This window comes from Halichoerus grypus, chromosome 13, assembly GCF_964656455.1.
Source record: "Halichoerus grypus chromosome 13, mHalGry1.hap1.1, whole genome shotgun sequence".
In the NCBI taxonomy this organism is placed as follows: Eukaryota; Metazoa; Chordata; class Mammalia; order Carnivora; family Phocidae; genus Halichoerus; species Halichoerus grypus.
In genome coordinates, this window is record NC_135724.1 from 44,573,337 (window position 1) to 44,595,659 (window position 22,323).

At 38.9% G+C, this 22,323-nt stretch overlaps 1 protein-coding gene across 3 annotated transcripts in view; it reads right to left on the reverse strand.

Moving 5' to 3' along the window:
* PSMA8 (proteasome 20S subunit alpha 8) overlaps positions 1-18,364 on the reverse strand; it is a 42,482-nt gene extending 24,118 nt beyond the window's left edge. For 2 of the 3 annotated variants that reach the window (XM_036098172.2, XM_036098173.2), the window contains exons 1-2: positions 18,263-18,364; positions 4,734-4,860 (exon numbers count right to left, since the gene is read on the reverse strand). In XM_036098172.2, the coding sequence (XP_035954065.1) occupies positions 4,734-4,860; positions 18,263-18,364 (229 nt within the window). The remainder of the gene's footprint in view (positions 1-4,733; positions 4,861-18,262) is intronic. The other variant, XM_078060126.1, reaches the window with a different exon arrangement.
* Positions 18,365-22,323: the final 3,959 nt, after the last annotated feature.

Consider the following 22,323-nt stretch of genomic DNA (forward strand, 5'->3'; position numbering starts at 1 on the left):
TCTGTAAACAGATTTTATTTTATTTCTTCCTTTCCAATTTGGATGCCTTTTTTTTTTTTTCTTGCCTAATTGCTCAGGCTAGGACCTTCACTATTATGTTAAATAGAAGTGGCAAAAGTAGGCATCCTTGACTTCTTGATCTTAGGAAAAGCTTTCAGTCTTTTGTAACTATGATGTTCTCTGTGAGTTTTTCATAAATGGCCTTTATTATGTGGAGATCTTTTCCTTCTATTCCTAGTTTGTTGAGTGTTTTCATCATTAAAGGGTATTGAATGTTGTTAAATTCTTCTTCTGAATCAATTGAGATGATCGTGAAGTTTTGTCTGTCATTTTGTTAGTATGGTATATTATATTGATTTTCATGTGTTGAATTATCTTTGCACTCCAGAAATAAATCCTAGTTGGTCATGGTATATAATTCCTTTAATATGCTGAATTTGGTTTGCTAGTACTTTGGTGAGGATTTTTACATCAATATTTATAAGGGATATTGGTCTATAATTCCTTTAATATGCTGAATTTGGTATGCTAGTACTTTGGTGAGGATTTTTACATCAATATTTATAAGGGATATTGGTCTATAGTTTTCTTGTAGTGTCTTTGGTTTTGGTATCATGGTAATGCTGGTCTCATAGAATGAGTTTGGAAGCCTTCCTTCTTCAATTCATTGAAGAGTTTGAGAGTTGGTGTTAATTCTTCTTTAAAAGTTTGGTAGAATTCACCAGAGAAAGCATCTAGTCATGGAGTTTTTTTATTGGGAGGTTTTTGATCACTGATTCACTCTTTACTTATACATCTGTTGAGATTTTCCATTTCTTCTTGAGTAACAGGTAATTTGTATGTTTCAAGAAATGTGTCAGTTTCTTCTCATTTGTTGGTTTATGACTCTTCACAGTACTCTCTGATAATCCTTTTTATTTCTGTAAAATCAGTAGTAATGTCTCCTTTTTCATTTCCGCTTTTAGTTGAGTCTTCTTTTGTTCTTAGGCAACCTAATGTTTTGTCAATATTGATAATCTTTTCGAAGAATAAAACTATTGGTTTTATTGATTTTTGTTTCTTGTTCTCCTATTTTTTATATCTCTAATCTTTATTACTTCCTTCCTTGTGCTGGCCTTAGGTTTAGTTTGCTCTTCTTTTCTAGTTCTTAAGGTATAACGTTAGGCTATTGAATTGACATTTTTCTTCTTCTTTTTTTTAAATTAAGCAGTTACGGCCACAAATTTTCCTCTTAGCACTGCATTTGCTACATTCCATAAGTTTCATATGATGTGTTTTCATTTTCATTTGTCTCAAGATATTTTCTAATTTCTCTTCCGATGCCTTTTTTTTAAGATTTTATTTATTTATTTGACACAGAGAGAGAGAGAGAGAGAGAGCACAAACAGTGGGAGCAGCAGAGGGAGAGGGAGAAGCAGGTTCCCTGCTGAGCAGGGAACCCAATGTGGGGCTTGATCCCAGGACTTTGGGATCATGACCTGAGCCAAAGGCAGACGCCTAACTGACTGAGCCAATCCAGGTGCCTCTCTTTTGATGTCTTTTTTGACCCATGGGTTTTTTAGGAGTACAGTTGACCCTTAAACAACACAAGGGTTGGGGTGCCAATCCCTTCCCCCCACTGAAATCTGCATATAACTTTTGACTCCTCAAAAACTTAACTACTGATAGCCTACTGTTGCCTGAAAGCCTTATTGATAACATAGTCAAATAACATATATTTTTAGGCCTCTCGGGCCTAACTGAGCTGCTGTGCTGAGCTGGCCTGGAAGGGCAGCTCTGCCTGCCACGCAAGACCAATCTCCAGCAGTTTCTGCTCCTGCTCCTCAAGAACATCCAGGAGTGGCCAGGGAAACTCCAGCAGCTGTGCTGTACCCTGAGCAAGGTGTCAGATCACCATTACCACTCATGCAGTTCTTCCCGGACGTGACCTTCTGGAGCAGACAGCTTCGAAGCCAGCCCAGCCTTGTGGTCTTTGCGCAGATGCTGGACCAGCAAGAGACCTTCTGTCTCTGGCAAGAGAAGGCCCAGCTGTCTTTGCTCAGCCAGGTCCTAAGCCTCATGAGGCCATCATCCCTCTGGTAGTACCTGGGCTCTGAGACCTTGCCACCTTGCCAGGAGCAACAGCAAAGGCCAGTGCCAAACTAGATCACAAGGTCTGCTACCTGTGGCACAGCTTTCTGACACTGCCTGGGTGGGGGTCAGCTGCCAGGACATTCTTCCAGACCAATGGTGAGAGCTGCAGCTTGCTGTGCAGGCAGTTGGGCCTCCATATTAGCACCAATATCCAGGAGAGCTTCCAGGCCATGTACTGGACCAGACTCAAGGACCTGGTTGCCCAGACCTACATCTGCTGGCAGCAGGTCTACATGTGCCTTATTGAACAAAAAATAGCCTTTATCTGTCTTAAAAAAGTAATCATCTTGCCACTGCCAGCCCCAGGCCCTGTAGAAGACTAGAAAGACTAAAGGAGGCCGTGGAAAGACTAAAGTTGCGAGGCAGGGCTGGCCCCAGGCTCTTGGCTCTGGTGAGAAGCGAAAAGGGCTCAGGGAACAGGAAGGAGCAAAGACAGAGGCCAGAGGAGGACAAGTGTGATGAAGCAAGAGCCTGCCTTGACACTGCCCCTGACCTGCACCAGGCAACAGATGGGGCCTCTCCCTGCCTGGCCCACCCCTCAGCTCTCCTTCTCTCCCAGCTGTCTCCTCTGCCGTAAGGCCTTTGTCTCCATACCCCCTGGTTTCCCTGGGCCACCTACGCGCCCCACCCTCCTTCCTCTCTCTGTCACTAATGTGAGCTTTCTTTGTGCACACTAAAGTCTTATTTCAGGAAAAAAAGAAAAGAAAAAATAAAAAGAAAATGGGTGCATGTGCATGCACACATGACAAGAAACATGCCTTGTTTGCTATAATACAGAGGCAAGGGGAGCCTGGGTGGCTCAGTCGTTAAGCGTCTGCCTTCGGCTCGGGTCATGATCCCGGGGTCCTGGGATCAAGCCCCACATCGGGCTCCCTGCTCAGCGGGAAGTCTGCTTCTCCCTCTCCCACTCCCCCTGCTTGTGTTCCCTCTCTCGCTGTGTCTCTCTGTGTCAAATAAATAAATAAAATCTTTAAAAAAAAAATACAGAGGCAAATAAGCACATGAAAATCTGTTCCACATCACTAGCCATGAGTCAAATGCAAATTAAACCCACAATGAAATAGCACTACACACTTATAAAAATGTCTAAAATTAAAAATAGTAACAACACCAAAGGCTGCTGAGGATGCAGAGAAAATGAATCATTTATACACTGCTAGTAGGAATGCAAAATAGTTCAGGCACTCTGGAAAACAATTTGCCAGCTTTTTATAAAACTAAGCATGCATTACCATATGACCCAGCAACTGTACTCTTGAGCATTTATCACAAAAAAGGGAAAACCTATGTTCACACAAAAACCTGTACACAAATGTTCGCACCAGCTTTATTTGTACTGGGCAAAAACTAGAAATAATCCAAATGTCCTTCAACCAGTGAGTTGTTAACAAAAGTGTGGTACATCCCTATCATGGAACACTATTCAGCAATAAAAAGCAAGTAATTATTGATATATGCAACAACTTGGATGAATGGCAAGGGAATTATGTTGAACAAGAAAAGCTAAGATGAAAAGGTTATATATCACAGGATTCTATTCACATAACATTCTCAAAATGACAAAATTATAGAGATGGAGAAGAGAATGGATTAGTGGCTACCAGAGGTTAGAGATGAGGAAGAATGCATGAGGTAGTCTTCGGTTGATGGAAGAGTTGTGTATCTTGATTGTGGTGATGGTTACATGAACTTACACATGTGATAAGTCTAATAAAACTACACACACACACACACATGCAAATGAATGCATATAAAACTGTTTAAATCTGAATAAACTCTGTGGCTTGTAACAACGTCAATTTACTGGTTTTTGAAGATGTTACCATTGGGGGAAACTCGGTAAAGGAGACTTCCCTGTGTTTTGTTTTGTTTTGAAAGATTATTTATTTTATTTTATTTTATTTATTTTTTTTTTTTTAAAGATTTTATTTATTTATTTATTTATTTATTTATTTCACAGAGACAGAGATAGCGAGAGCAGAAACACAAGCAGCGGGAGTGGGAGAGGGAGAAGCAGGCTTCCCGCCGAGCAGGGAGCCCGATGTGGGACTCGATCCCAGGACCCTGGGATCATGACCTGAGCCGAAGGCAGACGCTTAACGACTGAGCCACCCAGGCGCCCGAAAGATTATTTATTTTAGAGAGAGAGAGTGCACAAGCAGAAGGGGTAGGGAGAGGGAGAGAGAATCTCAAGCAGACTCCACGCTAAGGACCAGGACCGGAGCTGAAACCAAGAGTCGGATGCTCAACCCACTGCACCACCCAGGCCCCCCCCCCCGTTTTTTTTTTTAATGACTTCCTGAGTATCTATAATTATTTAAAAATAAAAGTTTAAAAAGAAAACACAGCTACCTGAAGTTATAATTAGGGTACTATAATATGTATCTTTTAATATTTCTGTTTTATCAAAACTAATTATCAGAAATCCATGTTTATAGAGATGTGATCTTCTGGAAAAGACAGGGTATACTGTTTGTGTTAAGAAATGGAGCATATCTCCACGTGTCGCATAAATGTAGCAGGATGATTGTAGGAGGGGCCAACTGTGTTACCCTACTACACTATGATACTCTGTATTATTACTGTAGTTCCATAAGTACCTGCAAAAGCCATGCAAACATGGTCATCAAGGGCACAAATTTTCCTCACAGTTCTTTCATCTTGAAGCTTGGCAACAGATTTTTTTTCTACTCCAAGCACAACTATATCAGTACCTCGGATTCCAACCTGTCAAATGATTAAAAAAAAACATAATTAATGTCAGTTTTAACATTAAAATGAAGTTATTGTAACACATGACTTAGAGGAAAAGGCTTTTCCTTAACTATTCAATAAAACTGAGAAAAGTAGACTTCCAAGAAAACAGCTGCATAGGTACGGGATTACTAGAAGTCCCATTCTCCAAACCCAAAGCAAAGAAGACAAATACGTAGAAATTGGAAGAATATACCACCAATGCTGAAACTACAAGAGTGTCCTAAACTCAAGCAATACACCTGAAGAAGTGCTAACTAGATAGGGAACAATTTTAATCAAAATGAAAGAAAATGCTGGGAATCTATATGGATTCCTTATAGAATGGGCAATACTAGTAGTGGTGGTAGCAGAAGTAGTATAGAAAATTAAGTAGATAAAATTCTGAAAGCTCTCCCATGTATCTCACAATCTGGAGGGATAATGCTTGGGGGCTATAAGCAGCCAAGAGAAAGACCAAATGCCTTCACTCCAGTTCACTGATCAATAAAACCTCCATTCAAACATGAATACAACAAGAAGAATCACTATTGTTCTTCCCTCTATCCCTTCCCTTGGGAGTGAAGTGGGAAAATGTCTAAAGAATAATGTATAAGGATAGTAGTTCTCAAACTGGGACTTCCGTGGAAACATGTCTATATTCTCAGGGGTTCAAGAGTAATAGATGAGAAGTTTAATTCTGTATTACACTGGTGATCTAAATATTTTGATACAGGTATTTGTGTTTATGATTGCCTTGTAGCCAAGTGTGATATTAGTACTACTTATGCAAATAGGTGGGCTCTGAATTAGTATCATTGAAGTAGAAATACACAACAGTTTAAATACAGAACTAGACCTGAGATTACATCTTTATTTTTTTTTTTTTTTAAGATTTTATTTATTTGTTTGACACAGAGACACAGCGAGAGAGGGAACACAAGCAGGGGGAGTGGGAGAGGGAGAAGCAGGCTTCCCACTGAGCAGGGAGCCTGATGAGGGGCTCAATCCCAGGACCTTGGGATCATGACCCGAGCCGAAGGCAGATGCTTCACAACTGAGCCACCCAGGCGCCCCACATCTTTCAATTAAATAAAACTTAAGACAATTTATCAAGGCTTTTGCTCTTACTGTTCCCTCACTTCATTCCAGTCTGTCAATTTATCTGATAGGCCTTTACCTAATCATCCTATCTAAAATCAACAACCCTCCCTCGACATTCCCACCTTCATCTAAGAGACTCACGTTGAACTTTATATCCTACAGGAATTATGCCTTCTTATCAAGCCAAGGGACATTATAACAATATAACATATATTGACTCAAGAAAATCTCAATATTTTCCCCAAATTGTAATAAATGAAATTAAATTAATCGATCACCACATATAATAAGTTTTATAATTCTCACCTAAACAGTTTTGACTTAATAAAGAAATTAAAACTTCCAACACAGACTATCTAGAAAATGTTTATTTATTTATTTATTAAATATTTTTTATTTATTTGAGAGAGAGAGAGAGAAAGAGAGCACAAGCAGGGAGGAGGAACAGAGGAAGAGGGAGAAGCAGACTCTCCGCTGAGCAGGGAGCCTGATGCGGGGCTCGATCCCAGGACCCTGAGATTATGACCTGAGCCGAAGGCAGACCCTACACCGATTGAGCTACCCAGGCACCCCTAGAAAATGTTTATAATGAAAATCCTAATATTAAAGTCTTTTGTATGTGGGTAAAATTATTCTCACAAGAAAATTCATAATCTCATTTTATAAAATCAAATAAAAAATAATTATGAATTCATTCAAGAAGTTCAAGAAGGAATAAAAGTATTTAAGCTAAGCTTACAAGGTGAATAAGGAAAAAGCAGAAATTAATGATTAGGGAGAAAACAATAAAATTGATAAGTAATACCAAGAGATAGTTTTTTAAATAATAATGAAGAGATGTCTCCGTTAATCTAGCCAAGAGGGGCAAAGTGTAAAAATTATATACAATTGTGAAAAACCAAGAATTTAAAAATTATAACCCTAAGTTAACCAATGTGAAAAGGATGACAAACTAGAAAAATTTAAAACTGCCCATGCGGACTCAAGAAAATATAGAAAACACAGTCTCTCAAACAAACATGGGATAATTTCAAAAACAAGTGTCATGCCTAGAAGGTTCATGGATGAATTTTTCCTGATTATCTGTTATGGGTAATTCCTATGTTATTTAAATTATTCCATGAATGGGACACCTGGGTGGCTCAGTCAGTTAAACCTCTGCCTTCAGCTCAGGTCATAATCCCAGGACCCTGGAATTGAGTCCCACATCAGGCTCCTTACTCAGTGAGGAGCCTGCTTTTCCCTCGGCCTGGTGCTTCCCCTGCTTGTGTGCTTGCTCTCTCTCTGACAAATAAAAAAATAAATCTTAAAAAAATCTTAAAAAAAAAATAAATTATTCCATGGTACAGATCAAATGGAAATGTTCCTAACTCTGTTTTGGAAAGCTATGCAACGATGTTAAAATCTGGCAAATAAAACATTTTCTAAATAAAGAAAAGTACTAATGATTTTCACTTAGGAAAGCTCATGTCAAAAAAAAAAAAAAAGGAAAGCTGATGTCAAAAAAAAATTTTTTTTAGCTGATGTCAAAAGTTCTAAACAAGATATTTACAAATAGAATCTATGAATACAGAAAAACAGTAATATTCCATAAACAATTATGGTTCATTCCAGGAATTTTAGGAATGTCAATAAAAGTAAATCTTTTAATATAAATGTTACAGGGGATAGTGAAGATCTGTTATTTTTGCCCTTCTGATAACAACAGCACTTCAATTTTTCTTGGAGAAATACTGAGTCTTTAGCTGGGGCTGTAATGCACCCCAGCCTCATCAAACAGTAAATCCTTGAAGTTTTACTGAGGGGCGCCTCGGTGGCGCTCAATCGTTAAGTGTCTGCCTTGGGCTCCGGTCATAATCCCAGGGTCCTGGGATCAAGCCCCGCATTGAGCCCCGCATTGGGCTCCCTGCTCCACAGGAAGCCTGCTTCTCCCTCTCCCACTCCCCCTGCTTGTGTTCCCTCTCTCACTGTGTCTCTCTCTGTCAAATAAATAAATAAAATCTTAAAAAAAAAAAAAAGAAGAAGAAGTTTTACTGCAAATGTTTGGAAGACAGGATAATTCTTTACCTATTGATAGGAGCCTGGAGCCCAGGACTATCTAGGAGCCACTTCTTAGGGAGGTCATGTCTGAGAGTGAAAGTAATACATAGAGGAAGCAAGAGATGGAGAGGAAGACAGAAAAGAGGAAAGGAGGGAAAGAGAGACAGAGACATACCAGTTCTGGGGATATCATTTAAGACCCTAGTAGCCATATAATTGAGACTATGAGACTGACGCGCTGCCCACTGCGCTAAGAAGGCACCTCATATAATTGAGACTAAAAGGAAGGTTTACCCCTGCTCCCTTTGGGTACTTGATTCAATACAGTTGACCCTTGAACAATGCAGGGGTTAAGGGTGCCAACCCTATCCCTTTGTACAGTTGAAAATTCGTGTATAACTTTTGACTCCCCAAAACTTAACTACTAATAGCCTATTGTTGACTGGCAGCCTTACCAGTATCAACAGCTGATTAACACATATTTTGTACATCATATACTGTATTCTTACAATAAAGTAAGCTAGAGAAAAGAAAATACTAAGAAAATCATAAGGAAGAGATATACATTTATAATACTATATTGTAAAAAATTCGAGTATAAGTGAACCCATGCAGTTCAAACTCATCCTCAGTTTTTGTTTAAATCAGTTTGAGTTGTGTTTCTGATGCTTGCAACTGAAATAGTCCTAACTAAAACAAATAGAATAAGGTCAATGACAAAAGCTACAAAAGCATTTGATAAAATTCAACATCCACATCTACTTTAAAAACACTAGAAAAGCAGGAAGACTATTTGTGAAAACTATTTCATAACTTGTTAAAAGTATCACAAACTTGTGGTATCTCTCCCGATCAGATGGGGCTTCCCAAATGTGGGGTGACGATTGAATAGAAGCCAGTGGCGCAGGTGGTGAAAGAATTCACCTGAAGCGGAACAAAGGAGATAGAATTTTACTGAATACACCACAAGGGAGAAGCAGGCAGGACAGCAAGGAAGAGGCTGTCTGCCAGAAGGCAGTGGGTGGGGGCTGGATTTAAAGGGGGAAGGGAGAGGGCACCTGGGGGGCTCAGTCTGTTATGTGTCCAACTCTTGATCTCAGTTCAGGTCTTATCTCAGGGTTCAAGCCCCATGTTGGGCTCCACACTGGGCCTGGAGCCTACTTAAAAAGTAAATAAAATAAATAAAATAAGGGTTCCTGGGGTGGCTCAGTTGATTAAGCATACAACTCTTGATTTCAGCTCAGGTCATGATCTCAGGATGGTGGGTTTGAGCCCTGCGTCAAGCTTCACAGTCAGCACAGAGTCTGCTGGAGATTCTCTCCCTCTGCCCCTCCTCCCTGCTTGAGCTCTCTTTCTCTCTCTCTCTCTCAAATACATACATAAATAAAATATTTTAATAAATAAAATAAATAGGAACAAAAAATAAAATAAAGGGGGAAGGTGAGGAGGTATGGGGACATATGGAATTTTCCCTTTTTTGGTAACTGTGCCTGGTTTTAAGTAGCCCATTGGTTAGTTATGGCCTATGGATATTTAGAGATGGGTTGCCTGATGGGCCCGTCTGTATTCAGCCAGGGGGTTGGAAGTCACTATGGACCCTTTTGCCTTGGTTAAGTTCCATTGCTCAAGTCTGTTGGTTGGACTCTACAAAACTGGCAGCCAGAATCATCTCAGAAAATGAGTCACCATCCATTCCACTTGTTAAGCCAAAAACCCAGTTGTTATCCTTTATAGCTCCTCCTCTCACACTATCCATTTCCAGCCAATTACCTTGCTTTTGTCCATTTTACCTACACAAATTATCCAACTTCCCATCAACACTCTAATACAAGCAACCATCATTTCTTGCCTGGACTATACAGGACTGCATATAGCCTACTAGGTTTTCCACTTTCTACCTTTGCTCCCCACCTCTCCATCCTCCCACCCCCATCCTGTACTGCCACCTAGTCTCTACAAGGCTGCCAGGGTGAGCATTTAAAAACATCAGTAGGGTCAGATTACTCTTCATTTGAATATCCTTCCACAGCACTCCTCTGCACTTAGAAAATCTTTTTAAACTCTTTAGTCTTGCTTATAAAGTTGGGAAAGATCTAGCTCGTGCCTATTTCTCCAATAGTATGTCATTGTTATTCACCAAACTCCAGCCACATTACCTTATTTCGAGACTTTTTCAAGCACAATTCTGTTTCCCTCCTCTGAACTTTCACATGTAATATTCCCTCTGCCTGGAATGCTTCTCTTCCTATTTCAGGTCTCAATTTCAATTTCACCTCAAGGAGTCCTTCTCTATTATTCTTTAAACAATAACCCGTTCTGTCCTTTCAGTCAGCACATTTATAATTATTTATTTATTCATTATACTTGTCTCTCCAAATAGTATCTCCGAGGGCAAGGAAACAATCAGAGGAATCTAGAAAGTGGGACGCTCCACTGAACAATTCACCCAGTCTCTTCAAGAAGTCAAAGCCATGAAAAAAGAGGAGATGCTGTTCAAGAATAAAACAGATACCTAAGGGCTAAGCACAGTACACAGACTTTAGATTCAGACTCAACACAATTACAAAAAGACATTTTGTAAGCAATGAGGAAAATCAGAATGTAGACTACTACAAAATATTAAGGAGTTTTTGTCAATTTCATTAGGAATGATAATGGTCTTAAGAGACAACTTTATTTAAATGATGAAATATCTTGTTATCAGGGATTTATTTTAAAATCATAATAGATTTAAATGTAAAATGCAAAACTATAAACTTTTAGGGGAAAATTTGGGGATCTGGGCAAAGGGTTTTTAGACTTGGCACCCAAAAATATGAACCATAAGAGGAAAAATTGTTAAATTGGATCTCATCAAAATTATAAACTTTTGCTCTATGAAAGTCCATGAGAAAAGGATGAAAAGACGAGCTACAGAGACAGAGGAAATATTTGGAAACCCCACATCTGAGGAAGGACTGGAATCTAGAATATATAAAGAACTGTCAGAACTCAATAGTAGAAAAACCAATCCAGTTAGAAAATGGATAAAAGACATGAAAGACATTTCACTGAAGAAGACATACAGATGGCAAATGAGCACATGAAAATCTGCTTGACATCATTAGCCATTTAATGGCTAATTTAAAACCACAATGAGGTATCATTATACAGAATGAACAAAATGAAAAATAGTAACACCAAATGCTGGCAAGGATGTATGGAAGCTGGATCACTCACTGCTAGTGGGGATATAAAATGATATAGCTACGCTGGGAAACAATTTAGCAGTTTCTTATAAAACCAAACCTGCAATTACCATATGATCCAGTAATTGCACAGCTGGAGATTTATATCAGAGAAAAAACACTTATGTTTACACAAAAAACTGCTACAAATGTTCATAACATATCTATAAATAATAGCTCCAAACTGTAAACAACCCAAATGTTTTTCAACAAGAGAATAAATACTGTGGTACATCCATACTGTGGGATACTACTCAGCAATAAAACGCTGATACATTCAACAACTTAGATGAACCTCAAGGGAAAAAAAAGCAAATCCCAAAGGTTTCGTACTGTATGATACCATTTATATAATACTTTGAAATGAAAACATTTTAGAAATGGAGGACAGATGACTGCTCTGAGAGATGAGCGCTATGGATAGGAGGGTGTGTGGGCAGGGGAAGGAGGTGTGTGTGGTAATAAAAGAGCAGCATAAGGAATCCTTGTGGAGTTGGGACTGTTCAATATCTTCACTGTGGATACAAGAAAGTACACAGGCAATAAAATCTGACAGAACTTAATATCCACATGAATTAGTACAAGGGTTACTGGAGAAATCTGAATAAAATAGGTGGGCTTATATCAATGTCAATAACCTGGTTGTAATATTGTGCTATACTTTTGCAAATGCTACCATTGGCAGAAAATGGGAAAAGTACACAAGGCATCCCTATGTATGGTTTCTTTTTTTTTTTTAAAGATTTTATTTATTTATTTGAGAGAGAGAGAGAGAGCACATGAGAGGGGGGAGGGTCAGAGGGAGAAGCAGACTCCCCGCTGAGCAGGGAGCCCGATGCGGGACTCGATCCTGGGACTCCAGGATCATGACCTGAGCCGAAGGCAGTCGCTTAACCAACTGAGCCACCCAGGCACCCGTCTTTTTTTTTTTTTTTTTTAAGTTTATATATTTAAGTAATCTCTACACCCAATATGAAGCTTGAACTCATGATCCTGAGATCAAGAGCTGTGTACTCTACCAACTGAACCAGCCAGGTGCCCTCAAATCTCTATGTATTATTTCTTACAACTGCATGTGAATCTACAATGATCTCAATAAAAAATTCAATTAAAATTATTCTATTGGAAAGAGGGAAAAGTTGGGGAAAGATAAAACAGATTCGTAGAATGTTGGTAATTGTTGGAGCTGGGTAATGGGTATACAGAGGTTCATTATGGTATTCCCTTTATATCTTTGTGTGTTCAAAATATTCCATAATAAAAAGTTAAAAATAAATAAACATAAAAACAAACAAACCTTGAATTTCTCTACTGGCTTTTTCTCACCAACAATTTAAACACATGCTAAAGTCTCCCTTATCTTAAACAAAGTCTTAAAGACCACTTTACTTCAATCCCACCCCTTTTCAAACTCTTCAAAGCCAAATATTGTCATCATCCTTCAGCTGATGGCAACATGGTTTCTACCCCCACTCCTCCCAGAGTTTAGTCAAGGTAGACTACACACAGGTCATTAAGGCCCCTCATGGTTGTAGGTTATCCTCTACATAGTCCATTAGTCTATAGTCTACATTTCATCTTTTCAAGAGAAGAAGAGTACTCAACAATACTCATTTACTCTACCTTCAACATATATTTTAAGCAGGGGAGAGAAATGATGCACTTCAAAATTACTATCTCCAGTCCATATCAATCCCCTGAGTTCCAAACATGTATATTTATATATACTCATGCGTCACAGTCTCTGTAGGTCAGGAATCTGGACACAGTTTATCCTCTAGCTTAGGGTCTCTCACAAGGGCCTGCAATCAAATTGCCTTCCAGGGCTGCACTCACCTCAAGGCTCATGAGGGAGGATCCATTTCCAAGCTCACTCACATGGTTGTTAGATTCAATTCCTCACACACTGTTGGGACTAAGGATCTCAGTTCCTTGCTACATTGGACCCTCCAGAGAGCAACTAAAAACAGCAGCTATGTTCCACAAGAATAAGCAAGTGAGAATGAAAGAGGATGAGCAAGACATAAGTCACCATCTCTTTGTAACTTAACCTCTGAAGTGACATCCCATCACTTTTGCCTATCCAAATTCCTAGAAACAGGTCACTAGATTCAGCCCACACCCAAGGGGAGAGGATTACACAAGGGCATGACCACCAGAAAGTGGGGATCACTGTAGGTCATTTTAGAGGCTACCTATAAGGCTTCCATAAGTATCTCAACCTCAACAAGTCCAAACCTCAATCCTTCAGTCAAACTTAGAGCTTCATATTCAACTATACCACTAAAGTTTCTCTGGAATCTGCCTTATTCTCCTTTCTGCCCCAACCCTTGTAAAAACTATTATTTTTCATGTGGATTGCTTCATAGACTCCTATGTGGTTTCCATGCTTCCAGTCTTGATATTATCCAATCCACTGACCACACTGGAGTCTGAGAAATCTTTGAAAAATAAAAACATGAAAAAAAGAAAAAAGAAAATCTGAATGTGGCATTCCTTTACTTAAACACTTGTACTAGTAAGGACCATTTCTCACTAAGCAAACTGAGACAGCACAGAGCTGGAATTGAAACAGAAAGATCTAGGGACGTAATATTTACTCTGCATATTGGCCTTTCACTCTCTTAATACAGAGAAGCTGTATTTACAGAAAAAAAAAAAAAAAGATGGCCACTGGCAATCTTGGACACACATCCCAACAGTTGTCCCAGAGGAAAAAAGCTACAACTATCTCTAGTTTAAAAAGTCCTAAGGATGGATTTGAGTCACATGCTCATCACTGTGTTCAGGAGGATAGAAACTAAGAATGATTCTACCTGGGTCATGTAAGTACCTCTGTGGTTGGACAAATGCAGTCTGTTACTAGAAGGACTGATCAGTAATAATCTAGAGAATGACAACAGGCACATTAAAACCCTTCAAGGCCTCTTATTTCCTTAAAGTCATTCTATGATCCAGCCCCCCTTTCTAGCTTTATCTCTTCCTGGTTTTACATTGCTTCAGCAATCTGGAATGCCTTCCAATTCATAGAATATAGTTGTCTTTTGCTAATTGGTCTTCACATGCTATTTCCTTTGTTTAAAATACTCTTCCTTCTTCCCACTTTTCAACATATCATTCATCTTTTAGGTGTCTACTTAAATATTACTTCCTCAGGAGAACCTTCCTAACACCTAGAGTTCCCATACTGCCCCCTCATCTCTCCCCATTATAATACTCATTTAGGCCTTGTTAGGACTATTTACTTAATCATCTAATGTGCCTGCTAGGTAGTAAGCTCTCTGAGGACAGGAAGTGAGTCTATCTTATTCATTCTGAAACCCTAGAACCCAGCACCATGTTTGGCATACATAAGTGTTCAATAAAAATGTCTTGAAATAATAAATGAAAGCGCTAGAAGAATCAAAGACAAAAGTGAAGGGAAAAGTGAAAATGAAGGAATAGTAAATAATAATAGCTATCTTTTATTAAATATCTGCTGTGAACCAGACACTGTGCAAGATGTTTAACATGTATTATTACCTCATTTAACTCTCTCATCAACCCTATGAAGCAGGTGCTATTTTGGTACCTATTTTACTATTAAAGAAACTATAGCTTAGAGAAGTTAGTTGCTTTGCATGATATATACCTGACTTCCATATTCATGATATGATGACTAATTATTATACAAATATTTATTGAAGAAATTGCATGATACAATGCAAAGAGCAGAGGCTCTGGAACTAGAAAAAATTAAGTGTGAACGTGGGCTCCATCACTTTCTAGCTGGTTACCTTCAGCAAGCTATCAAAGTTTCTGAATCAGTTTCCACATATATAAAAAGGGGATTAAATACTATACTTAACATTACATAACATACATAAAATATTTGGTACAAAAGAAATATTACTTAAAGGCGTACTTTTTACCTTGCCCCTCCACTGTAATATATCATGTGGTAGAAATACAAGAGGAATTATGCTACCTAGATTCTTTTTTTTAAAAAAGATTTTATTTATTTATTTGTCAGAGAGGAGAGAAGCAGCACAAGCAGGGGGAGCTGCAGGCAGAGGGAGAAGCAGCTCCCCGCTGAGCAAGGAGCCTAACGTGATACTCAATCCCAGGACCCTGGGATCACGACCTGAGCCGAAGGCAGACACTTAATGGACTGAGCCACCCAGGTGTCCCTATGCTATCTAGGTTCTTGAAGATCTTACTATCCAGTTGGTGTGAGAAGACTATTAAATATACTTGAAATTAAAGTGAAAACGAGGCCAAATAGTAGACACTCTATAATGCTATGTGGTACAGATTGTTAAGTTCAGAAAAAGAGTAAGAGTCAGTATGGCTGGAGCAGATCAGAGAAGGCTTCATCAAGAAGAAGCAATGTGCAGAGATTCTCAGAGGATACATAAGAGGGAGTGTGGCATAAATAAAGGTGTTTTTCTCCTCTACCCACAAACATATGAGTAAAACCATGAAGCTGCCCCTTTTTTTTTTTTTTTTAAAGATTTTATTTATTTATTTGAGAGAGAGAATGAGAGACAGCACAAGAGGGAAGAGGGTCAGAGGGAGAAGCAGACCCCCCGCTGAGCAGGGAGCCCGATGCGGGACTCGATCCCGGGACTCCAGGATCATGACCTGAGCCGAAGGCAGTCGCTTAACCAACTGAGCCACCCAGGCGCCCGTGCCCCTTTAATTAAAGAGGGTGGATAAGGATTATGGAAGACAGTGATGGCCAGAATGTGAAGCTAAGATTTGTAAAAGCAGGAAACATGGAGCTAGTAACAGTTTGGGGTCAGGGAAAGGACAGAATGAGGAATGGTAATAAATCTTATATTTTTCATGGGAATACTGTAAAGGAGTCATTGGTTTTTTTTTTTTTTCTAAGAAGAAAGGTATTACCTCTCCAAAATGTTATTCAAACATATTTTTCATTTATAGAAAAGGGAACTAAAGCAAAAAGAAAACAGTCCTCTTGCCTCACTTCATGCTATAAGATAATCACCAAAGAAGGAAGTAGAACCCAAGCCTCTAATTGTGATCCCTATAACTTCTTGTATTACTAAATAATATTGCATCCACATACTGGTCAAAACTGGTCAACCTTGGCTTATTTGCAACTCATCATAACAAATGTTGTTTATAGACAGAATATTTTGAGACATATTTTAATAAGCAAGTGCCATTATAAACTTCACCCCACATAAAAGGTCATAGCACCCTCAAGGAAACACAATGAACAACTCCATACAAAGATGCAAATTATAATTTCAGAATCCTGAGACAAAAACTGTCTCATCCTTCCAATGTATCTTTAAAAATGCCCACTATAGGTATTTTTATGTCCTTACCCTTTTACAGCTGATTACAAAGGAACTATCAATCAGTTCTATAGCATTCTTAAAACATTTTAAATGAGCCAATGTGGCTTCTTATTACACCCCAGTCTTCTCCCATTACTGTCTTTATTTTAGGCTCTAAAACTTGGGCATTATTTTCCAACCATATGCTTCATGCCTTACTGGGGATTATATAACTTTTTGTTTTTATCAAAATGGTACCCTTTTGGTTTAAGCTATATCAGGCTTTTCTTAAATTTACAATTCTAAAAAAATTACTTATAAAACAGAAGCAAAACTAGAGGGCCCAATTAAATAGAAGAATACTTAAAAAATGATAAGATTCTTTCTAGTGTTATTTTTTTTACCACTTTACATTTGATAGATTTACAATAAAAGTGAATTATTTCCTTCCATAACTAAGTTGGTATGGACAGTGAGGAAAAATAGAGACACTGCTGGACTTAGAAATGTGTATTCTCACACCTGGTGTCTCAATTTCCAAAATGCACAACAAACATGCTCATGAAATTCGAGAGATTTAAAAGAAATTGTAACCTTCAGGTACGCCTGGGTGGCTTGGCTCAGTCAGTTAAGCGTCTGCCTTCCGCTCAGGTCATGATCCAAGGATCCTGGGATTGAGCCTAGACAGGCTCCTGCTCAGCAGGGAGTCTGCTTCTCCCTCTCCCTCCACCCCTCCTCCCTGCTCGTGAGCTCTCTCTCTCTCTCTCTCTCGCCTGAGTGCTCTCTCAAATAAATAAAATCTTCAAATAAATAAATAAATAAATAAATAAATAAATAAATAAATAGTATCCTTCTGAATTCATACGTTAGGACTTAGAGGATTTGTTGTAATAGATACTTGCTCACCATGGCAATTTTGTCCTTTTTAAGTTTTATAAATCACTATGAGATTAATGTAATTAAAACTTGTCAGGAGTATTACTGCTACCCTGAGTACTTAAGTTTTTCAGAAATGTGGATACTTAAATATAAAGTAGGGTATAATCTCTCAAAGAGTTTCAGCATTATTTGAACAACAAGCAAAAAAGTGGCAAAAGAAGGGAGATTCTTGGGGCTCAGAGCCTCTAAAAGGCTGCCAAATATTCCGGTGAAAATCTTAGGACAATTACTTTTAACAGGTGGAAGTGTGTGATAACTGGCTTAGCGTTTTTGACCATTTCCTCGCCAACAGATTCAATTTTACATTGATTTGTCCCTATTTCAGGGAACAGGCATGGCCTATTTTTAATGTAATTATTATTAAACAACAGTACCCACATGAAGGAACTGTTACTTTTCCATGCATCTGTCGATTCCTGAGGAAGCAGATCATGTGCATCCAGGAAGGCTGTTACTGGCTGGAGGAAGTTTTTTCTTCCTTTGTTAGACACAGCATTAATATCTCTTCTAAAATCAAAGCTTCAACTCACACCCCAGTTTTGTGTCTGTAGCTATCGTTCTTCAAAAGCAGCTGCCCACCTATGAAATCTACTAACTTTTATCCCGTCACTTCCAGCCCAAATTTCAGAAAAGGCATCTCTCTCAATAAAAAAAACGAAGCAATTCTCACAAGTGGGAGACTCCTTTTCTGACCCGCTACACCACGGCCCTGGGCTGGGGCAGCGGGGTGAGGAAGACATGGCGGGCGGCGGGGGGGGGGGGGGGGGGGCGGCAGTGGTGGAGAAACTGATCGCTCACCGCCGTGGATCCTTTCTTCACTGCTTCCTGAGCATATTCCACTTGGAAAAGGTGTCCATCTGGGGAGAAGACAGTGATTGCCCGGTCATACCGAGATGCCATGGCACAGGCCTACGCCAGTTCCTGCGGTGCCAACGACGCTACCGCCAGAAAAACGCGCGGAAGTGTCTCAGCTGCTGACACGTGCCACCCGGAAGTGCTTGCCTAGAGCCGTGAGATGCCTCCCGGAAGTGCTCGCGCATGGACCGCGAGTTGCCCTCTGGCAGTCCTGGAGCCCACTGCCAGGATGCCGCCCAAAAGTCCTTGTTCCGCCTGCCTGTGTACGGCTGTGCCTGTGAGATGGCAGAGTTCCTCTGCTACCATTAGTGCTTGGTGCACACTTCCCGGTTTTTCCACTACGGGTGTTGTCCTAGGGGTGGTGTCCAATCGCTCCGGGTATAAAAAGGACAGCTAAGAGTGGGGCTTCACGAAGAGAAAATCGAAGATATCTTGGTTTTCTCAAACCTGTCAGAGCACCAGTGGTAAGTTAAATTTCAACCTCTTCATTTAGCTCCAAATTGCAAATTTCATTTCGCTCTCTCACTTATCTTACGTCGTTTTAAGTCAAGGAAAGCAATAATTTTCAAAATAGTGTTTTTTCATTTTCTGCCTTGTGAATGGCAGAAAATTTTTATTTTCTGCTAATGACAGGAATTAAGATGGTACTATTTTAATCAAATAAATTTTTTAAAAGCCCAACTTAACAGTGTGGCTTTGGGTAGGTATATTTCACTTCCCTAAAAGTGACCTATAAAAAGAGGATAATAAGCCCGACCTCACAAGTTTGTTGTAAAAAGCAAATGAAATAACGTATCACTGTATGAAGGCATTACTTATCACAGATAAGTACTTGAAAAATGTTAACTTTTGTTATTAATCATTGAGCTAACTAAAAAGTTAAGATTATTCTGTAAGAGAGAAATTAGGAAGAGTAAAAATGTAGCATGAGTCCACTTACATGTTTTTTAAATGTATATACAGACATATTTCTAAATCTATAGAGAAAAGAGTGAGAGGGCATACATCAAGTTGACAAGAGTGGTTTTCTTTGCAGGAGTCCAGGGATTGGAAACAGAATGAGGAGACATGGTAAGGAGAGAGAAGTTATTGTTCTAAACTTTACATCTGTATTTTAAAATTTTTGCAATAAGCATAGTTTACCTTTATACTTAATAAAAACAGTATAATGTAACTGTTTAATGCCTAGAGACTTCCTGCAAAGGCAGTCTTGATAGTTTGACCCAGATCTCCTATTGAGAACAACTAGAAATACTGGACAAATTATTTTCTTAAAATATATATTCTGACTCCAAATAGCTAACAAGGAATGAGGAGTTGTGGTGCCAAGATTCAGAAGAGAAGGAACACTCTCAGGGGTAAACCTAGCATTTTTCCCTTGAGATATTTGCCTATGTGTAATGCCTAGGTGAATAGTGAAGCAGATTTTTGATAGACAAATACTGGATTTCAAAGCCTGTCAAAGTATAGGGGTTATGGTAAAGATGACCTAGGCTTTTGTTTGGGACCCAAAGAACCACACCCCAGAAGTAAGAGTAAACCAAAAGCAGACGTCTTCTTACAAAGACTAACACCACGTTTTGCATCATCTCAGTTGAGGATTGGACTAAAGCAGTTGATGAAGAGAACAAAGGAAAGAGAAATGTAGCTAAAATTAAATCTCCTTACAACTTGCAGCCCACTGGAATACCTGAGACGTGCAAAGCGTGACATTCCTCAAGGAACTCATGGCTGCCTTAATATTGTTGTTTTATTAGAGACTAAAAGCCACCTTATCTTAACAATAGCTAGCCCTCCAAGGTCCTGGAGACCTGGCTTTCAACATGCACAAATTCCTTAGAGACTTATGTTACCCATAACCCCCACTAACAAAGTATATCATCAGTCACTCTTCACAATCCCAGTGCAGCTCTTTCTGCCCGTGGGTCCTGTCCCCATGCTATAATAAAAACACCCTTTTGCACCAAAAATGCCTCAAGAATTCTTTCTTGACCATTCACTTGGCGGCTCCACATTAGTAGCATTTCTCAAACTGTGGTCCACAGATCTTTGGAATTATTCAAAAACCTTTCAAGGGATTCGCACAGTCAAAACTATAATGATAATACTAAAATGGTTTTTGTCCTTCCGTTGTATGAATATTTACATTTGCAGTGCAAAAGAAATAGGTAAAACTGCTGGAGCCTTAGTATGAATCAAGGCAGTAGCATCAATCTGTACTAGTATACACTGTATTCTTTACCACTAAGCACTCATTAAAAAAAAATGCCAATTTCATTTAAGAATGTCATTGAATAAGCAATAAATTATTAAATTTATCAAGTCTTCCTCAGGAGTACTTGTATGTTTAATATCCAGAATGGAAAGTACACATAAGGTACTTCTGCTGCCTTCAAAGTAAGGTGGTTAGCTTGAGAAAAAGCACTTTTGTAAATCTTTGAGTTGCTAGCTGAACCAACCCTGTTTCTCATGGAATATCATTTATACCTGAAAGAGTGACTGACATATTGTGGTTATTCAGAGTTAGATATTTGGGCAGACATTTCTGAAAATGAATAAAATTAGCCTGTCACTTCAAGAAAAACAACAGACAGTATGTGTTTCCAAAGATAAAATTCGAGGTTTTGGGGTGCCTGGATGGCTCAGTCAGTTAAGCACCTGCCTCAGGTCATGGGATCCTGGGATTGAGCCCTGTTTTGGGCTCCCTGCTTAGCAGGGAGCCTGCTTCTCCCTCTCCCTCTGCCCTCCCTCCCACTTGTGCTCTCTCTCTCCCTCTTTCAAATAAATAAATAAATAATCTTTAAATAAAATTCAAGCTTTTGAAGCAAAAATTAGAATTTTGAAAAACTTGTATCTATCACCATGAACTTGACAATTTCTCCATAATAATTGACTTTATTGATGAGATTGGTGGTCATATTAAAATGTGATTTTTTTATATAGTACTACATTTGGAAAATATGCATAACTCAGCCAGGATTTTTCTAGTGACCAAAGCATAAATCATGCACAATCATGCATAAATAAAAAAGACATTCAAATTCCTACACAGACTAGCAGATTTAATGTAAAAGAGTACTAAAAGTTCATTGGTGTGATTTTAGATGACAAATTTCAACTAAGAAACTACCACCTTTTGAATGTTTGTCTAGTAACAAAGAATATCCAATGATTGAAATCACTGTAATTGATCTGGAGTGATCTGAAAAGGCTATACAAATACTTTATTTTCTAATATATATTTTTGTGAGGTTGTTTTCCCCCTATATTTCAATCTAAATAACACATGGCAACAGTTTGTAGAAGCAGATCTAAGAATCCAGCTGTATTCTATTAAGCTGGATATTAAAAAAGATTTATAATTTCATTCTTTTTTTTAAAATATTTTATTTATTTGTTCGACAGATAGATGGAGAGAGAGCACAAGTAGGCAGAGTGGCAGGCAGAGGGAGAGGGAGAAGCAGGCTCCCTGCTGAGCAGGGAGCTGGATGTGGGGCTCAATCCCAGGACCCCAGGATCATGACCTGAGCCGAAGGCAGACGCTTAACCAACTGAGCCACCCAGGCACCCCATATAATTTCATTCTTCTCACTAATGTTTTTAAATTTTGGAAAATATAGGTTTTTCATTTATTGAAAAGGTTTATTTATTTTAGAGAGAGAGAGCGAGCGAGAGAGAGAGCACTCACGTGTGTGAGCGAGGGGAAGGGACATAGGGAAAGAGAGAGAGAATCTCAAGCAAACTCTCCACTGAGTGCAGAGCCTGATGCAGGCTCAGTGCCACAACCCTGAGATCATGACCTGAGCCTAAACCAAGAGTCCGATGCTTAACTGTCTGAGTCACCTAGGCACCCCAGAAAATGCTGATGTTTTAATAGAAATATATGAAAAGTGTAAATATGTAATGGGTTTAACTTTTTAATGAATTAATAAGTAAAATGTTTTAATTTTAATATGGTAAATATTGATATAAGCCACATAAACAAAAGCTCTTCAGGGTCCTCA